Genomic DNA, 23,200 nt, shown 5'->3' on the forward strand with positions numbered 1-23,200 from the left:
AGGAAACTATTCCATCCGCTCTTCATGTTACAATCGGTTTACACTACTATAATTTCAAAATTAATGATTTTTTTTTATATTAACATCATATTATCATGACAATCAACAGTTCTAATTTAAACTTGAGTGAAATGTACTTGAGTGGGTATGAGCTTATATTAAAAAAAAAAAAATTGTAATAAATAAAAATAAACACTATTACACAGTCTTGTACCTTTATCTTTCGTCAGACTGTATTTATTTAATTATTTATTTTGTGCTTCAAATTAAATTTTGTAATTTGATTCCCCTTGTAGCTGGTTGGTTAGGTTTATGACCTATAACGGTTTTTTAAATACCTTCAAACATACTTCCAAAACCAAGGCCACTAAAAAAGTGGGCAGCACTTCTGAACTTGACAGTGACTGACACAATGGTACTAATGTAGGTTTTTTTTTTTTTTTTTTTTTTTTTTTTTTGCATAAGATTTTACGTTATTATATAATATTAATTTTAGCATAAGTAACATGGTAATAGCACCTGATACTATCACGGCATCACTGTACAATGGTATCAACACAGTACAGGTACATCTACAACACTTACGAGCATCACAGGCGCGTTTGTGCGTTCCGTTCATGCTAATGATGTCCAAAAAATACAGTCTAGTAAGGCAGTGCTCTAGGTTTTAAAAGCCAGTACACACAGAGCTGTGTACGTTACAGACATAACGCATCAATGCCAAATCTTCAGACATAATCAATCTATCATTTTGAGAGAGGGATGAAAAAAGTGGTTTTACATATAAAGACTAAATTACTTTATGTGTTCCGATCGGTAAGTTATATAATACATAACCTGCTGTCTGAAACAGAAGCGACAGGTTTTGCATAAAGCGAGCTAACGTTAGTATACTGCCCCAGTTAATGTGTAACTACTGATTAGAACACAACCAATAACACATTCAAAGTTTAATATCCCAAGATATATCTCGTTAGTGTATGTGCAGATGACTTACACGCTTATAAGCAGCTGTGAAACTCCTGTGTAGCAGTGTTTGGTCTACTTGTGTTAGACTTTCAGCCCATCTCCCACAAAACTTCCGACGGTCTGCCTATCTATCCCGCGACTGACGGGCGGAGAGCGGAATTGCAATTCGCACTATGACCGGGGTTTAGCTAATTAATATCAATTAGTTATTGCTGACGTCGCTAGGAGACCTTCCTAGAGCGTCCAATCACGTTTCGGTATTAATAAACATGAGCCAAGCCTTCGCTACAGTTGGATTCGACAGTGCGACAGCTGACTAACGCCCACGTTCCTATGTCTGCGTCGAGCCAATCAAATTAGCGCCTGTCAACGGATATGATTAATATTCATGAGCCATACTTTCACCATAGTAGCTTTCAAAAAATAACGATGAAGGCGGAAAAGGCCCCTTCTTTTCCGGGTATGGAGAAAAGGACGATGGGAATTGTAGTGATAAATAGAATGGATGCGGTTCAGTGTGATTATGTGTAGGTTACTTTTGATCCTCTTTTCAGAAAATGTTTTATTGCAGTCAAGTATTTGATTCAAAAATCTTTCTAATGTGCTGATTTCATTATTTTTAATGATGAAAACAGTTGTGCTGGTTTACATGTTCGTGGAGACTGTGATACGCTGTCATTCAAAAATATGTGATTAGTGATTTTTTTTTTTTCAGTTTTCACAAAAATATTAAGCAGCATAACATTGATAATAATAAGAACTATTATTTAATAATTAAGCACCAAATCAACATAATTAGAATTATTTCTGACTGGAGTAATGGCTGTTGAAATGGATTTATTATTATTATTATTATTTCAGTTAATTAATTAATATTACTGTTTTTGTTGTATTTTTAATTTTTACTTTTTATAATTGTAAAGCTTTTAAAACTTTGGTGAGCATAAGAGACTTCTTTTAAAATCAATTAAAATCAATTAAACGAACAAACAAAAGCTAATTATTCCAAACGTTTGACCATTAGTGTGTGTGTGTGTGTGTATGTGTGTGTGTGTGTGTGTGTGTTATATATATATGTATATACTTCCACAGTAGGTATAAATGTTCAGCTCTTGCCTTTCGGTGCTATATGTGACTGAAGAAGGAAATAGTGCTGTATTATGGGAAATCCCCCTGGAGGGTCTCTTTCCTAGTGTTTTATTGTTCATGTGCACTTTTGAGATTTCAGCAAAGGTTAATAGAGGTTATAGTGACCTGCATTCAGACTACATGTATTGGGATTAAAAAAAAACAAATATGTCTATGCAAAAAGACTGAAAAACTGGTCCAAACACAAGACTGGATTTTTATGTCTCTAATTTATCACAAAATTAATATATAACATTTAATGCCTTTTTAGCAGTTTGAACAATGCATGCATAGTGTTATTGTGCAAGGCTGAAAACTTGGTGACGAGTTAGAAAGAAAGAATCTAAAAGTTTTTCTGCTTTCTCATCTTCATTTTCGAATTAAAATGTGGGTCAATGGAAGTCAGTCGCGGGTCAAATCAGCAGAGTGACTTTATTTGAAGCCTGCAGCGGGTCAGCGGGTCATGCAGTAGTCTGTGGAAGGCTGCTGTATATCCTCACTGCTCCACTGAGCATTTTCCAGCATGCATTGTGATAGCTTTGTTTCCTCAGTGGCAGTTTGCCCATGTGAAAACACAGAGTGCAACACGCAAAACACGCTTCCTCTTCCCTCAATTCGCAGCCCTTGAAAACAATAGCATTGCAGCACTCAATTTCAAGAGGAGGGAAACTATTTTGAGGTTGCATGAGCCAAATGACGGCAGTCCACAGTGTTGACGTGGACAGTGTGTCAGATCTAGGCATGAGAAACGAGCTTCACAAACAACAGCTAATGGTGCAATAGCTGCTCCCTACAGCAAATATCAACTTTATTTTTACAGTATAATGTGCAAATAATATATGCTAACTTTCTGTATGCATGGGATACATGGATGAGCTTTTATATTCGCCAAAATGTGCAGTACCAGAGGATACTGGGCAACATATTGTATCCCATGATGCAATGCGCCTTACTTGAGCTTAATATTTGAAGAGTACTTTTTCTGTTTGGAATTTTCAGTGTGAACACACTACTAAAATGGCTTAGAATAGTGTGTGAGTTAGAATATGCCTTGAGGAAACTTTCTGAGAACTAAAAAAGCAGCAAGAAGAAGAAGAATAGAAGAATGAAGACATTTCAGTGTTCATGGCAGACTGTCACCAGCTGCTCTTGCTCCAACAAAGTTTCAGATATAAGTGATGAAAACAGAAGTGATGAAAGCAGTGCATGCACAAAAGAGAAACAAATGAATAAATAAAAAACAACTTCAAATATATGCACAAAAATATGAACTTCTGAAAAAAGAAAAAAACTGCATGATAAATAGTAAAAAGTGCATTGTAATGATTCTTTTAAAAATATTTGCTCTTTGTATTTTTACTCACAGATATTTTCAGACCTCTGTTGCTACTTTCGCATGGTTTATTTACTGCATTACCGTTTTTGTGCAGCACTGAGGCCACTTTTGATTAAGAATTAAGGCTACAGGGGACTTTGGAAACGGTTATTTCTGTTGTATACATTTTTGTTTGGAAATGAATTAAAATACTCAGAAGTGTTTCTAACCTTTAACCCTCCGCTGCTGTTTGGTCAGATTTGTCCGAAAAAAGAAAAAAAAAATACATTTAGTTTTTTTTTTTTTAATCACCCTCAAACAACTTGTTTAGATTTATGGCTTCAATTTTCATGCAGTTTTAGAGTAAAACGTTTTGGAAAAACTGCTACTTCAGCAATAATCTGCTTAGTCTTATTTAAAAAGAGACTAAACTTAAGTCTGTGCTCTAAACCACTCATGATTTATAACAGTTTAAGTTGGATTATTTATTTATTTATTTATTATTTTCAGGTCAGTGCTCAAAAAGTGGTTAACGAGTAATAAATGGATCATAACTATACCTGTAAATGTAGCTTAGTACCATAAAATCCTCTAAAACATAAAATATTTAATTAAAAAAAAATATCAATCTAAAATAGAGTTCATTAATTTAATTGAAATAAAAAAGCAAGCAGCACTAGAGAGTTAATTTTTCCCCCTAAAGATGTCAATACTATTTTTTAATACTTTTATGGCTATAAGTGTAAAAACAGTCTTTTCTTTACCTGCACTAAAGGTTATGCACACACAATAAAAAGCTTCATCACTGAGCTGCTTCACTGTTTTATTCCTCACAAACTGTGCACTCTAAAAAATTCTGGGTTAAAAACAACCTTTTATTTATTTTTTTTAGCTGTTTAAATGATTTATCTTCAGAGGTGGTTCTGAGTATTTTTTGGTGCAAGGGCCCACTCTCAATGAAATCTCTCTATCAACATGCATATGGGATTTTTTCAATCTTTTATCATTGCAAGAATTTAAAGCCTATTTTAAATAAACCACCAATAATAAAACACGGATATCAAGCATGTGCATTGCTCATGTCTAATTCAGTGATTCTAAGGGCATTCATTCTAGCTGTTATTAGACATAATGTCCACCATAAATCAATATGAAAAACACAAATGCATTTTGACATTTTGAATAATCCATTAATTTATTTACTATGTAAAGGGGGCAAGATGCAAGATCAAAAGGGGAATGCCAGAGAAAAGGTCACTAGGATGGGTGGAGAAAGTCCTTCAATCTGGAATGGCTGTTAAAAAAAACAAAAAACTTTATTACAAAGAAGCATATATAAATATATAAAAATGACATGCATATGTAAACAATAATAATAATAATGACAAAAAAATAAAATTACAGAAATTTAAATTTCTCAGCTATACTAAATTACAGATTATTATGCATCATTATTATGTAGAACATTTTTGTAAAGTTCTTCTACAATCTGAAGGGTTGTCATTCTTTATGGGCTGTAGTTCAAAATGATTATCGTCCTGTTTCTAGTTTTCATTGTATTATTTCAGACTCTGGCTGTTAGTACCTTGCTCCTACAGCGGCGTTTGCATAAGCCAAACTCTTGATTGACAGGTCCACTGCTGTGCTCTTGCCACTCGCCACTGGCATAGCTTTGCACTGTGATGTGATAGCACACTGATCGATCCGATCTCACACTGTATGGACGGCTAACAATGGAAGACTGGCATAAAGCAGGATCCCAGTGTCTTAACCTCTACACACACACACACACACACACACACACACACACACACACACACACACACACACACACACACAGTGAGACAGAAGGAGAGTGGGAGAAGATGGCATATGTTCTGAGGAATCTCTTAAAGGCAGAGTTCACCCAAAATATAAAAGTTCATTCATCATGTATTCACCAAAATGTATGACTTTTTGGTTTGTTTTGTGGAATTCATGCACGCATACATTTAAATATGACTACAATAATGAAACATGCAAGAACCAGTAATGACTTAAATTTCAGTTTTATAGTTTGACATCGCTCTTTTGCTACTGTGTGCCCCATGGAATAAAAAAAAAATATTTCCACTTTGGATGAACGACATAAGAATGCATGAATGATGACTATATTGTGGGTGAACTGCATCTTTACATTTACACAACACCAGTTAAATACATTGTAAATGAAATACATTGATAGCTCCATCACAAAGTGCCATCTGGTGGATACTTAAGACATAATAAGTCTTAATTTGCTAGACATACCCTTGTGAACAAGAAGTACGCTCTAGGATACTTGTAAAAAGAGTATTTATTACGGTAAATATTTTACTTTAAAAGTGTAAACTGAATGTAATTTCTCAAACACTTAATTACATGTTATATAATATTAAACAAAAAATGGATTATAGTTTAAAATTATATAAAACGCAAAATATTAATTTAAGAGTGCATTTCTGATCCAGTTAAGTAGGACTTAAATAGGACTTCTCTATGTGTAACTTCACACATTTTGAAATGTGGTTAAACTGCAATTGCATAAAATAAAATATACGTGTCACTTCCATTGAAACTTGTATGCCATAAATATATTTGTTATTACACATTTGTAATGAAGTCACAATTTAGTAAATTTAAAATATTTTAACTTTATACTTAAACAAGTGCTTTAGTATGTTTTTCAACACATCAAAATCTAGGTACTTTATATATATATATATATATATATATATATATATATATATATATATATATATATATATATATATATATATATATATATATATATATATATAGTTTTAAGATTTGAAGTATACCACAAGTGCACACTAGATACAGTTATGTGCATTTCTTTTTCACAAGGGTATATGCAGCTGTGAGGGCTCTAACCTCAATGGAGAAGCTGTATGTATCTGATTCGCCCATTTTAGCAGCTTGGAGAAGAAAGTAAAAGCCATAGAGACTGATGGTTTGAGTGCAGCACTCTTGTTCCTGTACAGTGAAACAGAGAAAAACACAATACAAAAAACACCGCCTTACAAGCAAGTAAAAGAACATAAGCATGAAAGAAAATATATTGGTTGACTGTCATATTGTAACAACAGTAATTGCAAGTGATTGAAGGACTGAAAAGCTCTGGGAATGGCCATAACGCATCAGTGTTAAAGTGTCAGAAAGTGTAAAGCACCCTATCAAACATCATTCCAAACCGGATGGCTTGTTTGGAGAAGTCAGTCATGGCCATGTCGCCCCCGCTGTAAAGCTATGGAAAAAAACATACAGATCAACCCTGAAGCTACTGAATTAGGTGACAAAAAAAATCTATACAACTTGCATTGAAACAAGCTGCTTGTGAAATATGTTTGGCACTACATCTGGAGTGATGGGTGGGTGGAATGTAGTGTTGTGTTTGTCATCTCTGCACACACTTACAGTGTGGTAATGATTAGACAGGATGTGAAGCAGCCAGCATTCAGGAAGAACTCTGATGTTCTGCAGCTCCTGCAGATGCTGCCCTGAGACATAAACACATATAAACAACATAACTAGAATATAGTGTTGGGTAGTAAACTAAAAGTAGCAACGCTTCTAACTTAAGTAAGTACATTTGTCAGTGTTATTTCCAAAACAGTGTAGCTTTTCTGGTGAAGTGATAGTGTGTGGTTGAAGGAATAGTTCACCCAAAAATAAAAAAAAGTTTACTCTTGCATCATCCAACATGTAGATGAGTTTGTTTCTTCATCAGAACAGATTTGGTGAAATTTAGCATTACATCACTTGCTCACCAATAGATCCTCTGAATGGGTGCCGTCAGAATGAGAGTCCAAATATCACAATAATCCATATGTAATTGCCACAAATCCATCATTTAAGTATTTTAACTTTAATCCATTGCTTCTGACCAAAATACCAGTCGAAAATCCACTGGATTGTTTTTGCTAGTAAACAGTGTTTGATCTGAGCATATTTCTCTCCTGATTTAGACAAGACATCTTTTTCACTGGAGAAAGCAATATTATGGACAGAGGACTCATATTTTGGCCAGAGGCAAAGATTTGAAGTTAAAACACCTTAATGATGGATTTGTTTATAATAAACATGCAGCTTGTTGATTACTTGTGCACTATTGTGATGTTTTTATCAGCTGTTTGGACTCTCATTCTGACGGCACCCATTCAGATGATTCATTGATGAGCAAGTCATGAAATGGTAAATTTCTCTAAATCTGTTCAGATGAAGAAACAAACAAACACATCTTGAATGTCCTGAGGGCAAGTATCAGCTAATTTTCATTTTTGGGGTGAACTATGAACTATTCCTTTAACATTACTGGAAGAGACCTTTCTGTTTTATTTTGCACATGTAAATTAAACACTTATTCCACGTGAATTCTGAAACAGTTTCATGGTAAAGTGCAATAATCCCCACGATATGAGGCTTCATTCATGTTTGTATCTGGTGCAGGACGACTTATGTATTTAGTATGTTTGGCATAAGCGTTGTTTAAATGCTACATTTTGACATACTGTTTGTCTAAACACTCTCTCATTCTGCCAACTGTTTTCAGTTAAGCTAACAGCGAGCCACAACAGTATTCAGAAATTGGGGACAAAGATGTATGCTTGGTTTTGAAGACCAATCTGATGTTGTAGACGATGTTAGTTTGTGATGTGAGCTAGTGAAGCATCTATCATGAAGCATCCAAACTTACATTCAGTAATGCCATGCATACGAAGAGCTTGAAAGATTGTGATGTATTTTTGACCCTGAGGCTGTTCCAAGAAAACAGCTGTTTCCCTGAAACAGACAGATATATGATGGAGGGATGTCATTAAAGCAGCATATGTGCATGAAACTAGCTAAGCAGTATCAAGGTCATTTCAAAAAGAGGCTATAGTGTACTGAATTATTGTAATGTCCTCCGTAAATGGGGGTTTTATTGTCAGGAATTTTACTGATGGATCACATGCGTTGGGTTGTTGCTGACAGCTGTAAATGGCATGAAGGAGGTTACATACTTGGAGAAGAAGGTGATGACGTTGCTATGGGCTGGTAGGGTCTGTCTGAAGGGGTTTAACTGCAGGTACAGCCAGTACAGAACTGCTCTCAAGACCTCATACTCATTAGATGTGAACAGTCTAGACACAGAAACCTTATTAGTTTCCTGCTGATTTACTCCATCTGCTAATTTTTGATGATTTAATAGTCGTTATGTATGCAGAAGGTGAGTTGAAGTACAGTAAAGTACTTATAACAGTGTTACAAAGAATGTCCAGGCCATATGTCATCCCAAAATCAAAAGAAATTATATTTTTATAAGACCATTAAGTGTTTTACAGAGCAAAATTGCAAAATCACATTTCACCCATTACAATAAAGAAAAATAAATAAATACATAAATAATGATATTGGTCAACGCATCATGGTATTAGATGGTGCAATGTATTTGATGTTGATGTAAAATAGAAAAAAGTTTGGAGAAAGGATGATTTTCTGACTATATTACAGTAATGAGACTCTAATGAGAATTAGCATTAGATATATTTTGAGAGCAGTAAGTGTTTGCAGAATGACATTTCAAAATCACATGTCCCCCACTGATAGACTGACAGACAGACAGATATCTGTACAATATCTAGGTCTATGCATGATGGTAGTATTTGGTGCAATGTACTTATTTTATGTTAATGTAAATGAAGATATGAAGTAAATGATGTAAATGGAGAAAACATTTGCAGAAATCAGAGTAATGAGAATCTAATGAAAATTACCATTGAGAATAAAGGGAAAACATAAAAACACAAAAGTGAACATCCTGATGCACTTCAGTAATGAAGCTTTGGAAGGAAAATGTCACGATGTAAAATATCCTAATGGTCTTATAAATAGGCTTCATCTTCTTTATGCAGAAACAATACAATCAAACATGATCCTGATGCAAGTGCTTCTCAATCTGATTTGCCACTGAAAGGTCAAAAACATAAAAAAAAAAAAGTATAAGACCTTGGACTAAGCAGGGTCTTCAGCAAGAGGTCAAAGGGCAGATCTCTGAGTTTTATGTGGCAGGAGAGTTCAATCACTAGGAACAGCTCCAACCAGCGCTCACATGCTCTCTGGAGAATAGTCTCTTTGAACTGAAAAACACAGAAAGAGTTTTATTGACGTTTACACACTGAATAAAGAGCTCCCCCTATTGGTCATTTAAAGAACAATAGAATGATCCATCAGTATTATAATAATAATAATAATAATAACCTTGCAGGACACACGATGAAAGCTGCACACAGTCGAAGATGAGATATTTGTCAACATCTCTTTAAGACACCTGTCAATCATATCCATCAGCTTTAAAAGGACACAATATTTGACATACCATACAACAGTGTGTATTCATATATGTCTGGATTATTTCTGATAATCTGCAGTGGCATTCTGAAACTAAACACGTAAGCATTTGTGACTGTGTGTACAATGTAATTAGCATTAACGATTACAAACTGACGCACCCATAACCAATGGAGAAGTTGACTGTTATGCAATGCATGTTGTAGTTCAAACTCTGCTGGGTGGAACATGGTTGATCTTACTTGAAAAACATCTTTCAAATAAATACGGTGACTGACTGCAGTGTCAAAATTCACATCCAGTTACACCCAACATCCTGGATGTGAATCAGTCTAAGATTGGACAACACAAACTTCTGTAGAGACCTGGGTGTGGGCTTATGCACAAATGGATCAGTCTTTATTACTTAATATGACACATTACAGACACACAGGAATAATGTGTTCTTGACTTTCATTATTTGTAGGAGACATATTCTTGTCTCTTCTTCTTATTAGGGATATTTTTCTGGCCAAAATATATGTAGAATCTAAATATACGTTGTAAACAGCATGGCTTGAGAAAATACAGTTTGCAATTTTAAACTATATTTTATTTTAACCACCAGTATATTGTGAAATATTATTACAATACTCACTTCTGGAAGAGGTTTGACATTCCCAGTAATGCAGCAGTAGAGAGCACAGTCTCTCCCCACTCATTGGGGGGTTCCTCTGGGTCGTACAGTGTCCGCAGGGCAAAAGATAAAGCTAGAACACAGCAGAGATCCAGTCATCAGTCACCATCACTGAGATCAGAAACTCATGTGACAGCAAGTCAACAAGTGATGATGACACAGCTGGTTATTTACTGCTACAATGTAATAAATATGACATCTTTTTAGTGCTTACCCTCTTTATTGATGGAGGCATCTGTTACAGGCAGTCGGAGAATCAAAGGGCCGCTGAGATGCCATTTCCTGTAGGCCAGTCCTCTTTCACACGTAGACTTACTAGCTCTGCTGTCTTTACCAATGGCTGCAATATACAAACAAAAAGGAAGACTGTTTCTTTTTTTTAATATGTCCATTCCACAAACTCTAAGATAAACATGTAAAATATTTATAAGTTTTATTTGAAGCGGCCTATTTTTATTATTTTGACTATAATGGGATCTTCCGTTTTGCATTATTTATTACATAATAATGTTTCACAAGTTATTATTCAGCATATTTCATGACTGTTCTAATAAACTCCTTTATAAATAAACAGTTCTGTCCCATGCGCTCATAAAATAATTACTTTTGGATGGTATCCACTCTTTCTCAGGAATTAAAGGTTATTTTGAGGTAATGTGTTTTATTTCTGCACCACTTGTGTCAAAAAAAACAACAAAAAAAAACCACCCCCCCCTCCCCGATTTGCAAGAATAATGACTGTTTTCAAACAAGTTTCCAGAACACTCTTCCCTCTCTTACTGGTTAGTCAAATAGATCCCCAAGTTATTGGTTGAGCCAATGTTGCTGTGTCAAGCTTGGTGAGGTGCTCAAACAATTACGCATTTTCAGTTTGTATTAGGGCTGGGCGATATGTCCGAAATATCTTATCGATAATTGCCTTAAAAAATATGGCAGATATCCGATAATATCGTCTACCATGTCTTGCCCCTGCCGAAACAACATTGCCGACACGCACCATAAACACACACCATGTTCAGTTTGGTCTTAATTATTGCCACAAAGTTTGGTTTTACTTTTCTTAGAAACTAACAGTAAACATTAGCTTTGCTGTTAAATTTGTGTTTGAAATTAATTTTGTTTTGTGAGGAGAACTGTTGAAAAAAACAAAAAAAACAATTTTAAGTTCATCGTGGTGAAGTTGGACATTCTGGCGGTGATTGTAAGAATGATATATCCATGTTGACGTCATATAGTTATTTCTTGAATAAAATAAAATAAATGCCTTTGAATAAAATATGCCTATTTTCCGATGTTTCTCTTTCTTTTTGATCTTTATCATGTGACTAAAATCATGCAGGGATTAAAAACAAATTCTTAGCAAAAACGTTAAGGTTTATTTTTTTTATTGCTCTCTGTTATACTAGTTTGGAGTAGGGATATTAATGTCGGATAATTTTCCAGACCGACAACCGCCTCTCATTATCCGAGCATTAATCGTTAACTGATAAGATCAGAATATTAAATTAATGAATTAATGAGTGTCTGACCCATTAAATATACAAACATTTTTTTCACAGGGTAATTTTAACATGAGCAAACAGCAACATACAGAACAGATCAACAACAGAACCTGGATTCACGCATCATCAGATTTTCATGCACATGCAGTGTTTTAAAAAAAATAAAAAATAAAAAAATAAAAAAAACCTGAATAATATAAATACAATTAATAAAAAAGTTTACCTATACTAAACATTTTTCTATTAAAGAAATCAAAAGTTTTTAGTTTTGTTGCAAATTATTTAATAATTTATAGTGTTATATAGCTTAATCAAAACATAATTACACTGTTTAAAAAAATCTGTAAAGATATTACACTGAAATATGCACTGAAGGAATTTGCGTATTTTAATTGAAACTGACTAATAAATGACTGGCAGCAGCAGTTGATGCATGGATCCAAGACATCCTTGTTTTCTTTCTCAACTCTTTAGGTTCTTAAGACATAACCAATTGCATTTATGGGATATTTCGATATAATTCTGTTTATTTGTCCATTCGAATGTGGAAGAATGTGAGAAAGTGAGCTCAGTCCAGTGATTGCGTACATAAGAGGCAGCTTCTGTGCTTGTGCTTTTGTGTGTATGTTCACAGAATATGTTCACAGAAAACATATACAAGACATCATCGATATTCTATAATATCGACATATTGCCCAGCCCTAGTTAGTACTATTAGAAATAGATACTGATCCTGAGAGTGTTCATGCAGCATACTGTTTCTATGGTTTTTGAAATTATACACTATTGGCTAATTTGCAGTGTATAAGATCTTGAGAGACCTGTTACGCTCTACCAACCCTTAGAAAACAAAACAATGCAGAACAAATCAAAACAGAACAAATCAGAGAAAACAACAGAAAAAAAACAAAACAATCCAAAACAAACCACAATAAGCCCAAACAAAACACTATACACCACACAGCATATAGATGGGCACCATACCAGCTCTCTCTTGTAGCTGAACATCTCTCTGTCTTTTGCTGTTGGTATACAACTCAGATAATTTGGATGAATCACTCAGGACAGAGCAATGCAGCTTCCACCTGACCCCCAGACATTCCAGCACTGCATCTATGAACATGAACAAGCAGGACATAATACTACATCATTATATAGCATTTTGTAGAGGCATGCATAAGAAAAACAGTAATGAGAAATAAAATAACAAATTAAACTAGATTTGAACATTTTTGAAACCAAATGTAAATCCCATTTACATTAAGTCATTTAGCAAATGCTTTTATCCAAAGTGACTTACAAATGAGAACAATGGAAGCAATCAAAATCAACAAGAGAGCAATGATATGCAAGTGCTTTAACAAGTCTCAGTTAGCTTTACGCAGTACACGTAGTAAGGTTTTTTTTTTTATTATACAATAAATAAAAAGAAAACAGATAGAATAGAAAAAGAATAGAGCAAACTAGTGTTAGAGGCCCCCCCTTTTTTTGGTTTTGCTAATTGTATAATAAATAAAAAGAAAACATAAAATACATAAAATACTTTAAAATTTTATCACAAGGCTGGGCAGGTCATTCCACCAGGATGGAACATTTAATTTATAAGTCTGTGAAAGTGATTTTGTGTCTCTTTGGGATGGCACAATAAAGCGACGTTCACTTGCAGAACACAAACTTCTAGAGGGCACATAAGTCTGAAGTAATGAATTTAGGTAAAGGGGTGCAGAGCCAGTGGTGGTTTTGTATGCAAACATTAATGCCTTGAATTTTATGCGAGCAGCTATTGGTAGCCAGTGCAAACTGATGTACAGAGATGTGACGTGCATTCTTTTTGGCTCATAAAAAATTAATCTTGCCGCCGCGTTCTGGATTAAGGTTTGATTTTTCACCATTGTGCTAGGGTACTCTGGATGGCTGCTATGTCATTGCTAAGTGGTTGTTAGGGTATTCTGGGTGGTTGGTTAATCAAAACAGCTCAACTCCAAGTCTCTTTGGAAACTTTTTCAGAGACAAAAAAAAAAAAAAAAAGTACAACTACAACTAGTCACTGGGACTCTTTCAAAAGGTACACTTTTTAAAAACCAACCTAAAGAGTACATATTTATACCTTAAAGGTACATATTAGTACTTAATATGTACAAATGATTAGTACTGTACCTTGTGAAAGGGTACTGCTCCTCTGACAGCTTTTGTACCATTTTTTCTTAAAGTGTGTAGGGTGGGTCATTGCCAGGGGGGTGCTAAGGGTTGCTTTGGTTTTATTTTGACTTTAATATTACTTTTGGCTTACTATTACCAAATTACAAATTATTTTCCAGGCTCTATATGACTCAGATTCCTCATTCAAAGTCTACTCTCCTTTTATCATTATCCAGGTGAAAATCACTTCCAAATGCAATAATACAAGTCACATCATCTACATCATTCATTACTGTAGAACATGGTTGTTCAAAATAAATTTGAGCAATAGCAATAATAAATTATTATTGTTATAATAATTCCTGCCTTAGCAAATATCATAGATTGTCAATACTTCATACCTGGTTTAGCGTTTTGGGTCACTCTGCGAGACAAAATGTAAAATTGTTCCACTGAACTGTCAAGCTTTGAAGACCATGTGACATCTTTGCTGCATATAAAGGTAAAGAGATACATTATAGGTGCATCCACACACAGCCACACACCCACACACACACACCCACACACAAACACACACACACACACACACACACACACACACACACACACACACACACACACACACACACACACACGTTTACTTAGCAATCTAAATTGGACATTCCATAGGCGTAATGGTTTTTATACTGTACAAACTGTACACCAACCCTACACCTAAACCTACCCCTTACAGAAAACTTTCTGTAACTTTGTTTACTTTATTTTTATACCAGTTTTACAAATGGGGACGTCCCCAAAGGGAGGTTTTTTGGAGATTTTGTCAGGTTTAGCTCACTTTTGGGTGCAAATTTGTCCCCAAAATATGGTTAAGTAGGCACACACACACACACACACACACACACACACACACACACACACACACACACACACTTTGTCAGTTTAATCCCCTCTAATCCCACAGTGCTTCAGTGCCAAGTGTTGCCCCTCCTGATAGTCTTTGTGTTCAAAGTTCCACCAAGTAGAAAGTTGTCATTCTCTAATGTGCTACCCAACCTGCTCCATAATGATAGCATGTGGCCTGGCAGATATCCCATAGATCTATCCCCGGAGTGAGATAAACTGTCCCCCTCTCTCCTCGTCTGCCTGTCTCTCTCTCCCGCTAAACAGTTGTCATGGTAGTCAACTTGTCCCTGGCAACATACCAAAGTCCGGTACGTCGGCTGGCCGAGAGCGGGTGAACGAGACGTGGCAAAAGGGATTGTGGGCAGCTAGTGGCATCCTCGTGCCAGTGGAGTGCCATGGGGTCAGCTGCAACATAAACACACAGTGAGGGAGGGTGTGTGTGTTCAAGAACAGGATGAAGTGATCCAGATATTTGAGCTCTGAGTAAACATATGTTTGTGACAGATGGCTGTTTGCATTAATGAAAATGAGAGCAATGGATGAAAAATAAATGCAAATTAAGAATATTCTACTGTGGATTACTAATACTTCAGTGCTTTTTATTTATCCTTTTTTCCATTACTCCAGCTTTATACACCACATATTACTAAATAATTTGAGATAATGTAAACCATCTGTTATGAATCCTTTTACGCTTCTTATTAAAGGAATAGCTCACTGAAAAATTAACAATTGCTGAAAATTTGCTCACCTTCAAACCATCCAATATGTAGATGTGTTTGTTTCTTCATCTGAGCAGATTTGGAGAAATTTAGTGTTATGACACTTGCTAACCAATTGATCCTCTGTGAATAGGTGCCATCATAATGAGTTTAAACAGCTGATAAAAGCATCACAATAATCCACATTATATTATAATTATATTTTTATAATATACAAATCCATAAAGATGTTTTTTTTTTTTTTTCAATCTTAAAACCATTGCTTCCTGCTAAAATACGAGTCCTCTGTCCATAATATTTCTTTCTCCAATGAAAATTGTCTAATCCGAATCAGGAGAAAAATATGCACAGATAAAGCACAAATTACAAAAAAAAATTAAAAAAAAAAAATAAAAAAAAAAACAGTACAAAACAGTTCTAAACACATGTGTCAGTTGATTATGATGAAAGATGGACGTTTTCACTAAAGAAAGTGTTATTACACAGTAGATTATGGACTGGAATTTGGTCAGAAGCAATGGAGTTAAAATGCCTTAATAATGGATTTGTTTCTTACAAACAACCATCTTTTTGCTTCACAAAACATTAATTGATGGATTGGGGTTGTCTGGATTACTTGTGGATTATTGTGATGTTTGTAGCAGTTGTTTGGACTCTCATTCTGACGGCACCCATTCAGAGCATTGGTGAGCAAGTGATGTAATGCTAAATTTCACCAAATCTGTTCTGATGAAGAAACAAAGTCATCTACACGTTGGATAGCCTGAGGCTGAGTACATTTTCAACAGATTTTAATAATAATAAAAAAATATATATAAAAAACGTTTGTTTAACATCAACATGGCTTTTTCATGCAATCTTTACAACACTGTTTACAACATTTGATACATGACTGAATACAGTTTAAAACACAAATTTGCATGATTTTGTTATTTTGAAACAATATCTCTAAATAAATATAAAAATCTGTTTAATGTAATTAATACCTAAAAAAAAAAAAAAAAAAAAGCCCTAACCCTAAACACAACAACACTATCAACATCAAGCTTGTTAGCCGGCTGAGAACCAGAAGAAGAGTCATATAGGTTTGAAAAACATGATGGTCAGTAAATAAAAATGATTTTTTTTTTTTTTTTTTTGGGTGAACTATCCCTTTGATTAAAATATTCAATAGTTCTCTCTTCAAAAGACATGGTGTTTGTGTCTGCTTTAACAAAGTAGTAGGGCAGCACTTTGTTCCCTATTTATGAAAAGTATCTATTAACATCCCTAATCTATTAATTCATCCCTATACTGTCTCAACAATCAGCAAATCTATAACTCCAGTCATAAGAAGCATTCAATTCAAGCAGACGCCTCTCAGCATGTGCACCTCTATTTCATCGCAATATTCTGATTATTTCGAATTAAACAGACTCACAGAAACCTGGCACAGGGATCAAAAGCCATACTGTCTTTCTTATTGTTTCACTGGGTAATGGGTGTTCAAGTGCACAACTGCCAATGCCTCTTAGACCCCTCCTGTGCCAAAACCAACAGGTTCCCATCTCTAAAATGATGCCAGGTTTGTGACACCAGGTCGGCGGGTTGGCACAGTCTGGCACTCGTATCCCCCTGGTCAACCCAGGATTCTGGCAAAAGTCAATGCTGAAGACGCACTGTGGCATTATGGGTAAAACTCATTAATACAAGTTGGATATTCCTTGATATAGCAAAGCTTTTGCCAAACCTGAACACCGTCCTGGAAAGACATGTTTGTTCACGAACTGGATCTGTCTTGCTCTCTGTGCTGTAATGCAATCCAATGCAATACACACACACACACCCACACACACAGACTCCATTTTGTATAGCTTATATATTGCATCGCATTTTTATCATATACAGTGGGTACGGAAAGTATTCAGACCCCCTTAAATTTTTCACTCTTTGTTATATTGCAACCATTTGCTAAAATCATTTAAGTTCTTTTTTTTTTTCCCTCATTAATGTACACACAGCACCCCATATTGACAGAAAAACCTTGAGATGGTTCTACACCTTCATTTGAGTCCAGCTGTGTTTGATTATACTGATTGGACTTGATTAGGAAAGCCACACACCTGTCTATATAAGACCTTAAAGCTCACAGTGCATGTCAGAGCAAATGAGAATCATGAGGTCAAAGGAACTATCTGAGGAGCTCAGAGACAGAATTGTGGCAAGGCACAGATCTGGCCAAGGTTACAAAAAAAAATTCTGCTGCACTTAAGGTTCCTAAGAGCACAGTGGCCTCCATAATCCTTAAATGGAAGACGTTTGGGATGACCAGAACCCTTCCTAGAGCTGGCTGTCCGGTCAAACTGAGCTATCGGTGGAGAAGAGCCTTGGTGAGAGAGGTAAAGAAGAACCCAAAGATCACTGTGGCTGAGCTCCAGAGATGCAGTCGGGAGATGGGAGAAAGTTGTAGAAAGTCAACCATCACTGCAGCCCTCCACCAGTCGGGGCTTTATGGCAGAGTGGCCCGACGGAAGCCTCTTCTCAGTGCAAGACACATGAAAAAACACCTGAAGGACTCCAAGATGGTGAGAAATAAGATTCTCTGGTCTGATGAGACAAAGATAGAACTTTTTGGCCTTAATTCTAAGCGGTATGTGTGCAAAAACCAGGCAACAACTTCGTGACTGTTCTTGAATGGCCCAGCCAGAGCCCTGACTTAAACCCAATTGAGCATCTCTGGAGAGACCTGAAAATGACTGTCCACCAACGTTTACCACCCAACCTGACAGAACTGGAGAGGATCTGCAAGGAGGATTGGCAGAGGATCCCCAAATCCATGTGTGAAAAACTTGTTGCATCTTTCCCTAAAAGACTCATGGCTGTATTAGATCAAAAGGGTGCTTCTACTAAATATTGAGCAAAGTATCTGAATACTTAGGACCATGTGATATTTCAGTTTTTCTTTTTTAATAAATGTACAAAAATGTCAACAATTCTGTGTTTTTCTGTCAATATGGGGTGCTGTGTGTACATTGAGGAAAAAAAAAATGAGCTTAAATGATTTTAGCAAATGGATGCAATATAACAAAGAGTGAAAAATTTAAGGGGGTCTGAATACTTTCCGAATATATTGAATATATTCAAAATCTTAAACAGTAATGGTAAACATATAAAAAAAGAAAATATATTGTTAAAAAGAAAATATAAATTTGATATTTTGTTGAAATAAAGATATTGATATTGAGACAGTTTAGGATGGTGAAATATTAGTAAACATCCATTATACATCCATTAAAAACCAATGTCACATCTGTTGATTAAAAGTCATTGGAAAATGCCATTTTATGTTTTATTTCAATGACATTCTGGCATTGCTTTAGTGCCCAAATCTGTATTGTGTACTGTATTTCATTGTTAAAATATATATATATATATATATATATATATATATATATATATATATATATATATATATATATATATATATATATATACAGGTCCTTCTCAAGAAAATAGCATATTGTGATAAAAGTTCATTATTTTCCATAATGTAATGATAAAATTAAACTTTCATATATTTTAGATTCATTGCACACCAACTGAAATATTTCAGGTCTTTTATTGTTTTAATACTGATGATTTTGGCATACAGCTCATGAAAACCCAAAATTCCTATCTCAAAAAATTAGCATATCATGAAAAGGTTCTCTAAACGAGCTATTAACCTAATCATCTGAATCAACTAATTAACTCTAAACACCTGCAAAAGATTCCTGAGGCTTTTAAAACTCCCAGCCTGGTTCATTACTCAAAACCGCAATCATGGGTAAGACTGCCGACCTGACACCCTCAAGCGAGAGGGTAAGACACAGAAAGAAATTTCTGAACGAATAGGCTGTTCCCAGAGTGCTGTATCAAGGCACCTCAGTGGGAAGTCTGTGGGAAGGAAAAAGTGTGGCAAAAAACGCTGCACAACGAGAAGAGGGGACCCGGACCCTGAGGAAGATTGTGGAGAAGGAACGATTCCAGACCTTGGGGGACCTGCGGAAGCAGTGGACTGAGTCTGGAGTAGAAACATCCAGAGCCACCGTGCACAGGCGTGTGCTTTTGAACCAGAAACAGCGGCAGAAGCACCTGACCTGGGGTACAGAGAAGCAGCACTGGACTGTTGCTCAGTGGTCCAAAGTACTTTTTTCGGATGAAAGCAAATTTTGCATGTCATTCGGAAATCAAGGTGCCAGAGTCTGGAGGAAGACTGGGGAGAAGGAAATGCCAAAATGCCTGAAGTCCAGTGTCAAGTACCCACAGTCAGTGATGGTCTGGGGTGCCATGTCAGCTGCTGGTGTTGGTCCACTGTTTTTCATCAAGGGCAGGGTCAATGCAGCTAGCTATCAGGAGATTTTGGAGCACTTCATGCTTCCATCTGCTGAAAAGCTTTATGGAAATGAAGATTTCGTTTTTCAGCATGACATGGCACCTGCTCACAGTGCCAAAACCACTGGTAAATGGTTTACTGACCATGGTATTACTGTGCTCAATTGGCCTGCCAACTCTCCTGACCTGAACCCCATAGAGAATCTGTGGGATATTGTGAAGAGAAAGTTGAGAGACGCAAGACCCAACACTCTGGATGAGCTTAAGGCCGCTATCGAAGCATCCTGGGCCTCCATAACACCTCAGCAGTGCCACAGGCTGATTGCCTCCATGCCACGCCGCATTGAAGCAGTCATTTCTGCAAAAGGATTCCCGACCAAGTATTGAGTGCATAACTGAACATAATTATTTGAAGGTTGACTTTTTTTGTATTAAAAACCTTTTTCTTTTATTGGTCGGATGAAATATGCTAATTTTTTGAGATAGGAATTTTGGGTTTTCATGAGCTGTATGCCAAAATCATCAGTATTAAAACAATAAAAGACCTGAAATATTTCAGTTGGTGTGCAATGAATCTAAAATATATGAAAGTTTAATTTTATCATTACATTATGGAAAATAATGAACTTTTATCACAATATGCTAACTTTTTGAGAAGGACCTGTATATATATATATATATATATATATATATATATATATATATATATATATATATATATATATATATACACACACCCCCCCCCAAAAAAAAAAATATATATATATTTTTGCAGGACGTTTTACAAGAAAACTTTTTCTTTTTTTTCACAATTTCATGTTATATTAAAATTGTTACTTGCTGCTTCTTTGTAATTAAGTATAAAAATATTATCAGTTTCTGAGTGAAAATTGTTTCTAAACCATATTTGTAAGTGTTGTTGTATTTACTTATTTGTATTCACAATGCATATATTGGGTTAAAATACTTTTTAATGGTAATTTTCATGTATAGTTTATGATTTGATTGTGAAATAAGGTTTCATATGGTAGTTATAGATCATCCGAAAAAGAAAACTCTGTCATCATTTACTCACCCTCCAGTTATTCCAACTCTGTACGAGATTGTTTCCTCTGCTGATCACAAAAGAATACAGTTAACGGTAGCCATTGACTTCCATAGTATTTTTTCTATACTATGGATGTCAATGGCTACCATCAACTGTTTGGATACCAACATCAACTTCAAAATATCTTTTTTTTGTGTTCAAAAGCTGAAAGAAATTCATACACGTTTGGAACAACTTGAGGGTGAGTAAATGATGACAGAATTTTCATTTTGGAAGTCATGTTTTATGTGTGCATGAGTCCAAGACAGATTTTCTGGAGTTTCAATATTCCAGACCATAAAGATCACCTGATAGAATTTTTCTGTCTGCTGATTTATCCCCAAACTCCTCTGCCCTCTGAACCTGGGCGTGACCCAACAGGTCGCTGCCTAAAGCACCTGCCAGCTGCCAGCGGTTAGTGTGCCCAGCTTGTGTGCGCTGACATAGTGAGCGAGCTGACACCTGTCAGAAGCATAGAAACAGTACAGTATGTGCTAAATATTGCAAAGGGAAATAAATATACAAACCCGATTCCAAAAAAGTTGGGACACTGTACAAATTGTGAGTAAAAAAGGAATGGAATAATTTACAAATCTCATAAACTTATATTTTATTCACAATAGAAGATAACATATCAAATGTTGAAAGTGAGACATTTTGAAATGTCATGCCAAATATTGGCTCATTTTGGATTTCATGAGAGCTACACATTCCAAAAAAGTTGGGACAGGTAGCAATAAGAGGCCGGAAAAGTTAAATGTACATATAAGAAACAGCTGGAGGACCAATTTACAACTTATAAGGTTAATTGGCAACATGATTGGGTATAAAAAGAGCCTCTCAGAGTGGCAGTGTCTCTCAGAAGTCAAGATGGGCAGAGGATCACCAATTCCCCCAATGCTGTGGCGAGAGAAAAATTGCAAAGAGTTTGAAGTTATCATCATCTACAGTGCATAATATCATCCAAAGATTAATAGAATTTGGAACAATCTTTGTGCGTAAGGGTCAAGGCCGGAAAACCATACTGGATGCCCGTGATCTTCGGGCCCTTAGACGGCACTGCCTCACATACAGGAATGCTACTATAATGGAAATCACAAAGTGGGCTCAGGAATACTTCCAGAAAACATTGTCGGTGAACACAATCCACCGTGCCATTCACCGTTGCTAGCTAAAACTCTATAGGTCAAAAAAGAAGCCATATCTAAACATGATCCAGAAGCGCAGGCGTTTTCTCTGGGCCAAGTCTCATTTAAAATGGACTGTGGCAAAGTGGAAAACTGTACTGTGGTCAGACGAATCAAAATTTAAAGTTCTTTTTGGAAAACTGGGACGCCATGTCATCCGGACTAAAGAGGACAAGGACAACCCATCATGTTATCAGCGCTCAGTTCAGAAGCCTGCATCTCTGATGGTATGGGGTTGCATGAGTGCGTGTGGCATGGGCAGCTTACACATCTGGAAAGGCACCATCAATGCTGAAAGGTATATCCAAGTTCTAGAACAACATATGCTTCCATCCAGACGTCGTCTCTTTCAGGGAAGACTTTGCATTTTCCGACATGACAATGCCAGACAACATACTGCATCGATTACAACATCATGGCTGCATAGAAGAAGGATCCGGGTACTGAAATGGACAGCCTGCAGTCCAGATCTTTCACCCATAGAAAACATTTGGCGCATCATAAAGAGGAAGACGTGACAAAGAAGACCTAAGACAGTTGAGCAACAAGAAGCCTGTATTAGACAAGAAAGGGACAACATTCCTATTCCTAAACTTGAGCAACTTGTCTCCTCAGTCCCCAGACGTTTGCAGACTGTTATGAAAAGAAGAGGGGATGCCACACAGTGGTAAACATGGCCTGTGTTCCAACTTTTTTGAGATGTGTTGATGCCATGAAATTTAAAATCAACTTATTTTTCCCTTAAAATTATACATTTTCTCAGTTTAAACATTTGATGTCATCTATGTTGTATTCTGAATAAAATATTGAAATTTGAAACTTCCACATCATTGCATTCTGTTTTTATTCA

General features: G+C 35.8%; 1 protein-coding gene across 18 annotated transcripts in view; it reads right to left on the bottom strand.

Moving 5' to 3' along the window:
• LOC109082616 (pleckstrin homology domain-containing family A member 1-like) overlaps positions 1-23,200 on the bottom strand; it is a 61,006-nt gene that overhangs the window by 32,468 nt on the left and 5,338 nt on the right. For 15 of the 18 annotated variants that reach the window (XR_006161306.1, XR_006161305.1, XR_006161304.1 and 12 more), the window contains exon 1: positions 998-1,147. Coding sequence is in view for 1 of the 18 variants with exons in the window: in XM_042767343.1 (XP_042623277.1) it covers positions 4,641-4,706; positions 4,998-5,186; positions 6,326-6,427; positions 6,624-6,698; positions 6,869-6,951; positions 8,148-8,233; positions 8,455-8,574; positions 9,440-9,570; positions 9,692-9,761; positions 10,419-10,530; positions 10,672-10,797; positions 12,944-13,072; positions 14,500-14,588; positions 15,301-15,406; positions 21,472-21,625 (1,638 nt within the window). In the remaining 17 variants the exon portion in view is untranslated. Of the gene's footprint in view, positions 1-585; positions 910-997; positions 1,148-4,615; positions 4,707-4,997; positions 5,187-6,325; positions 6,428-6,623; positions 6,699-6,868; positions 6,952-8,147; positions 8,234-8,454; positions 8,575-9,439; positions 9,571-9,691; positions 9,762-10,418; positions 10,531-10,671; positions 10,798-12,943; positions 13,073-14,499; positions 14,589-15,300; positions 15,407-21,471; positions 21,626-23,200 lie in introns of those variants that run through there. The other 3 variants (XM_042767343.1, XM_042767346.1, XM_042767345.1) reach the window with 3 other exon arrangements.

The sequence above is a fragment of the Cyprinus carpio genome, chromosome A12 (assembly GCF_018340385.1).
Source record: "Cyprinus carpio isolate SPL01 chromosome A12, ASM1834038v1, whole genome shotgun sequence".
Classification (NCBI taxonomy): domain Eukaryota; kingdom Metazoa; phylum Chordata; class Actinopteri; order Cypriniformes; family Cyprinidae; genus Cyprinus; species Cyprinus carpio.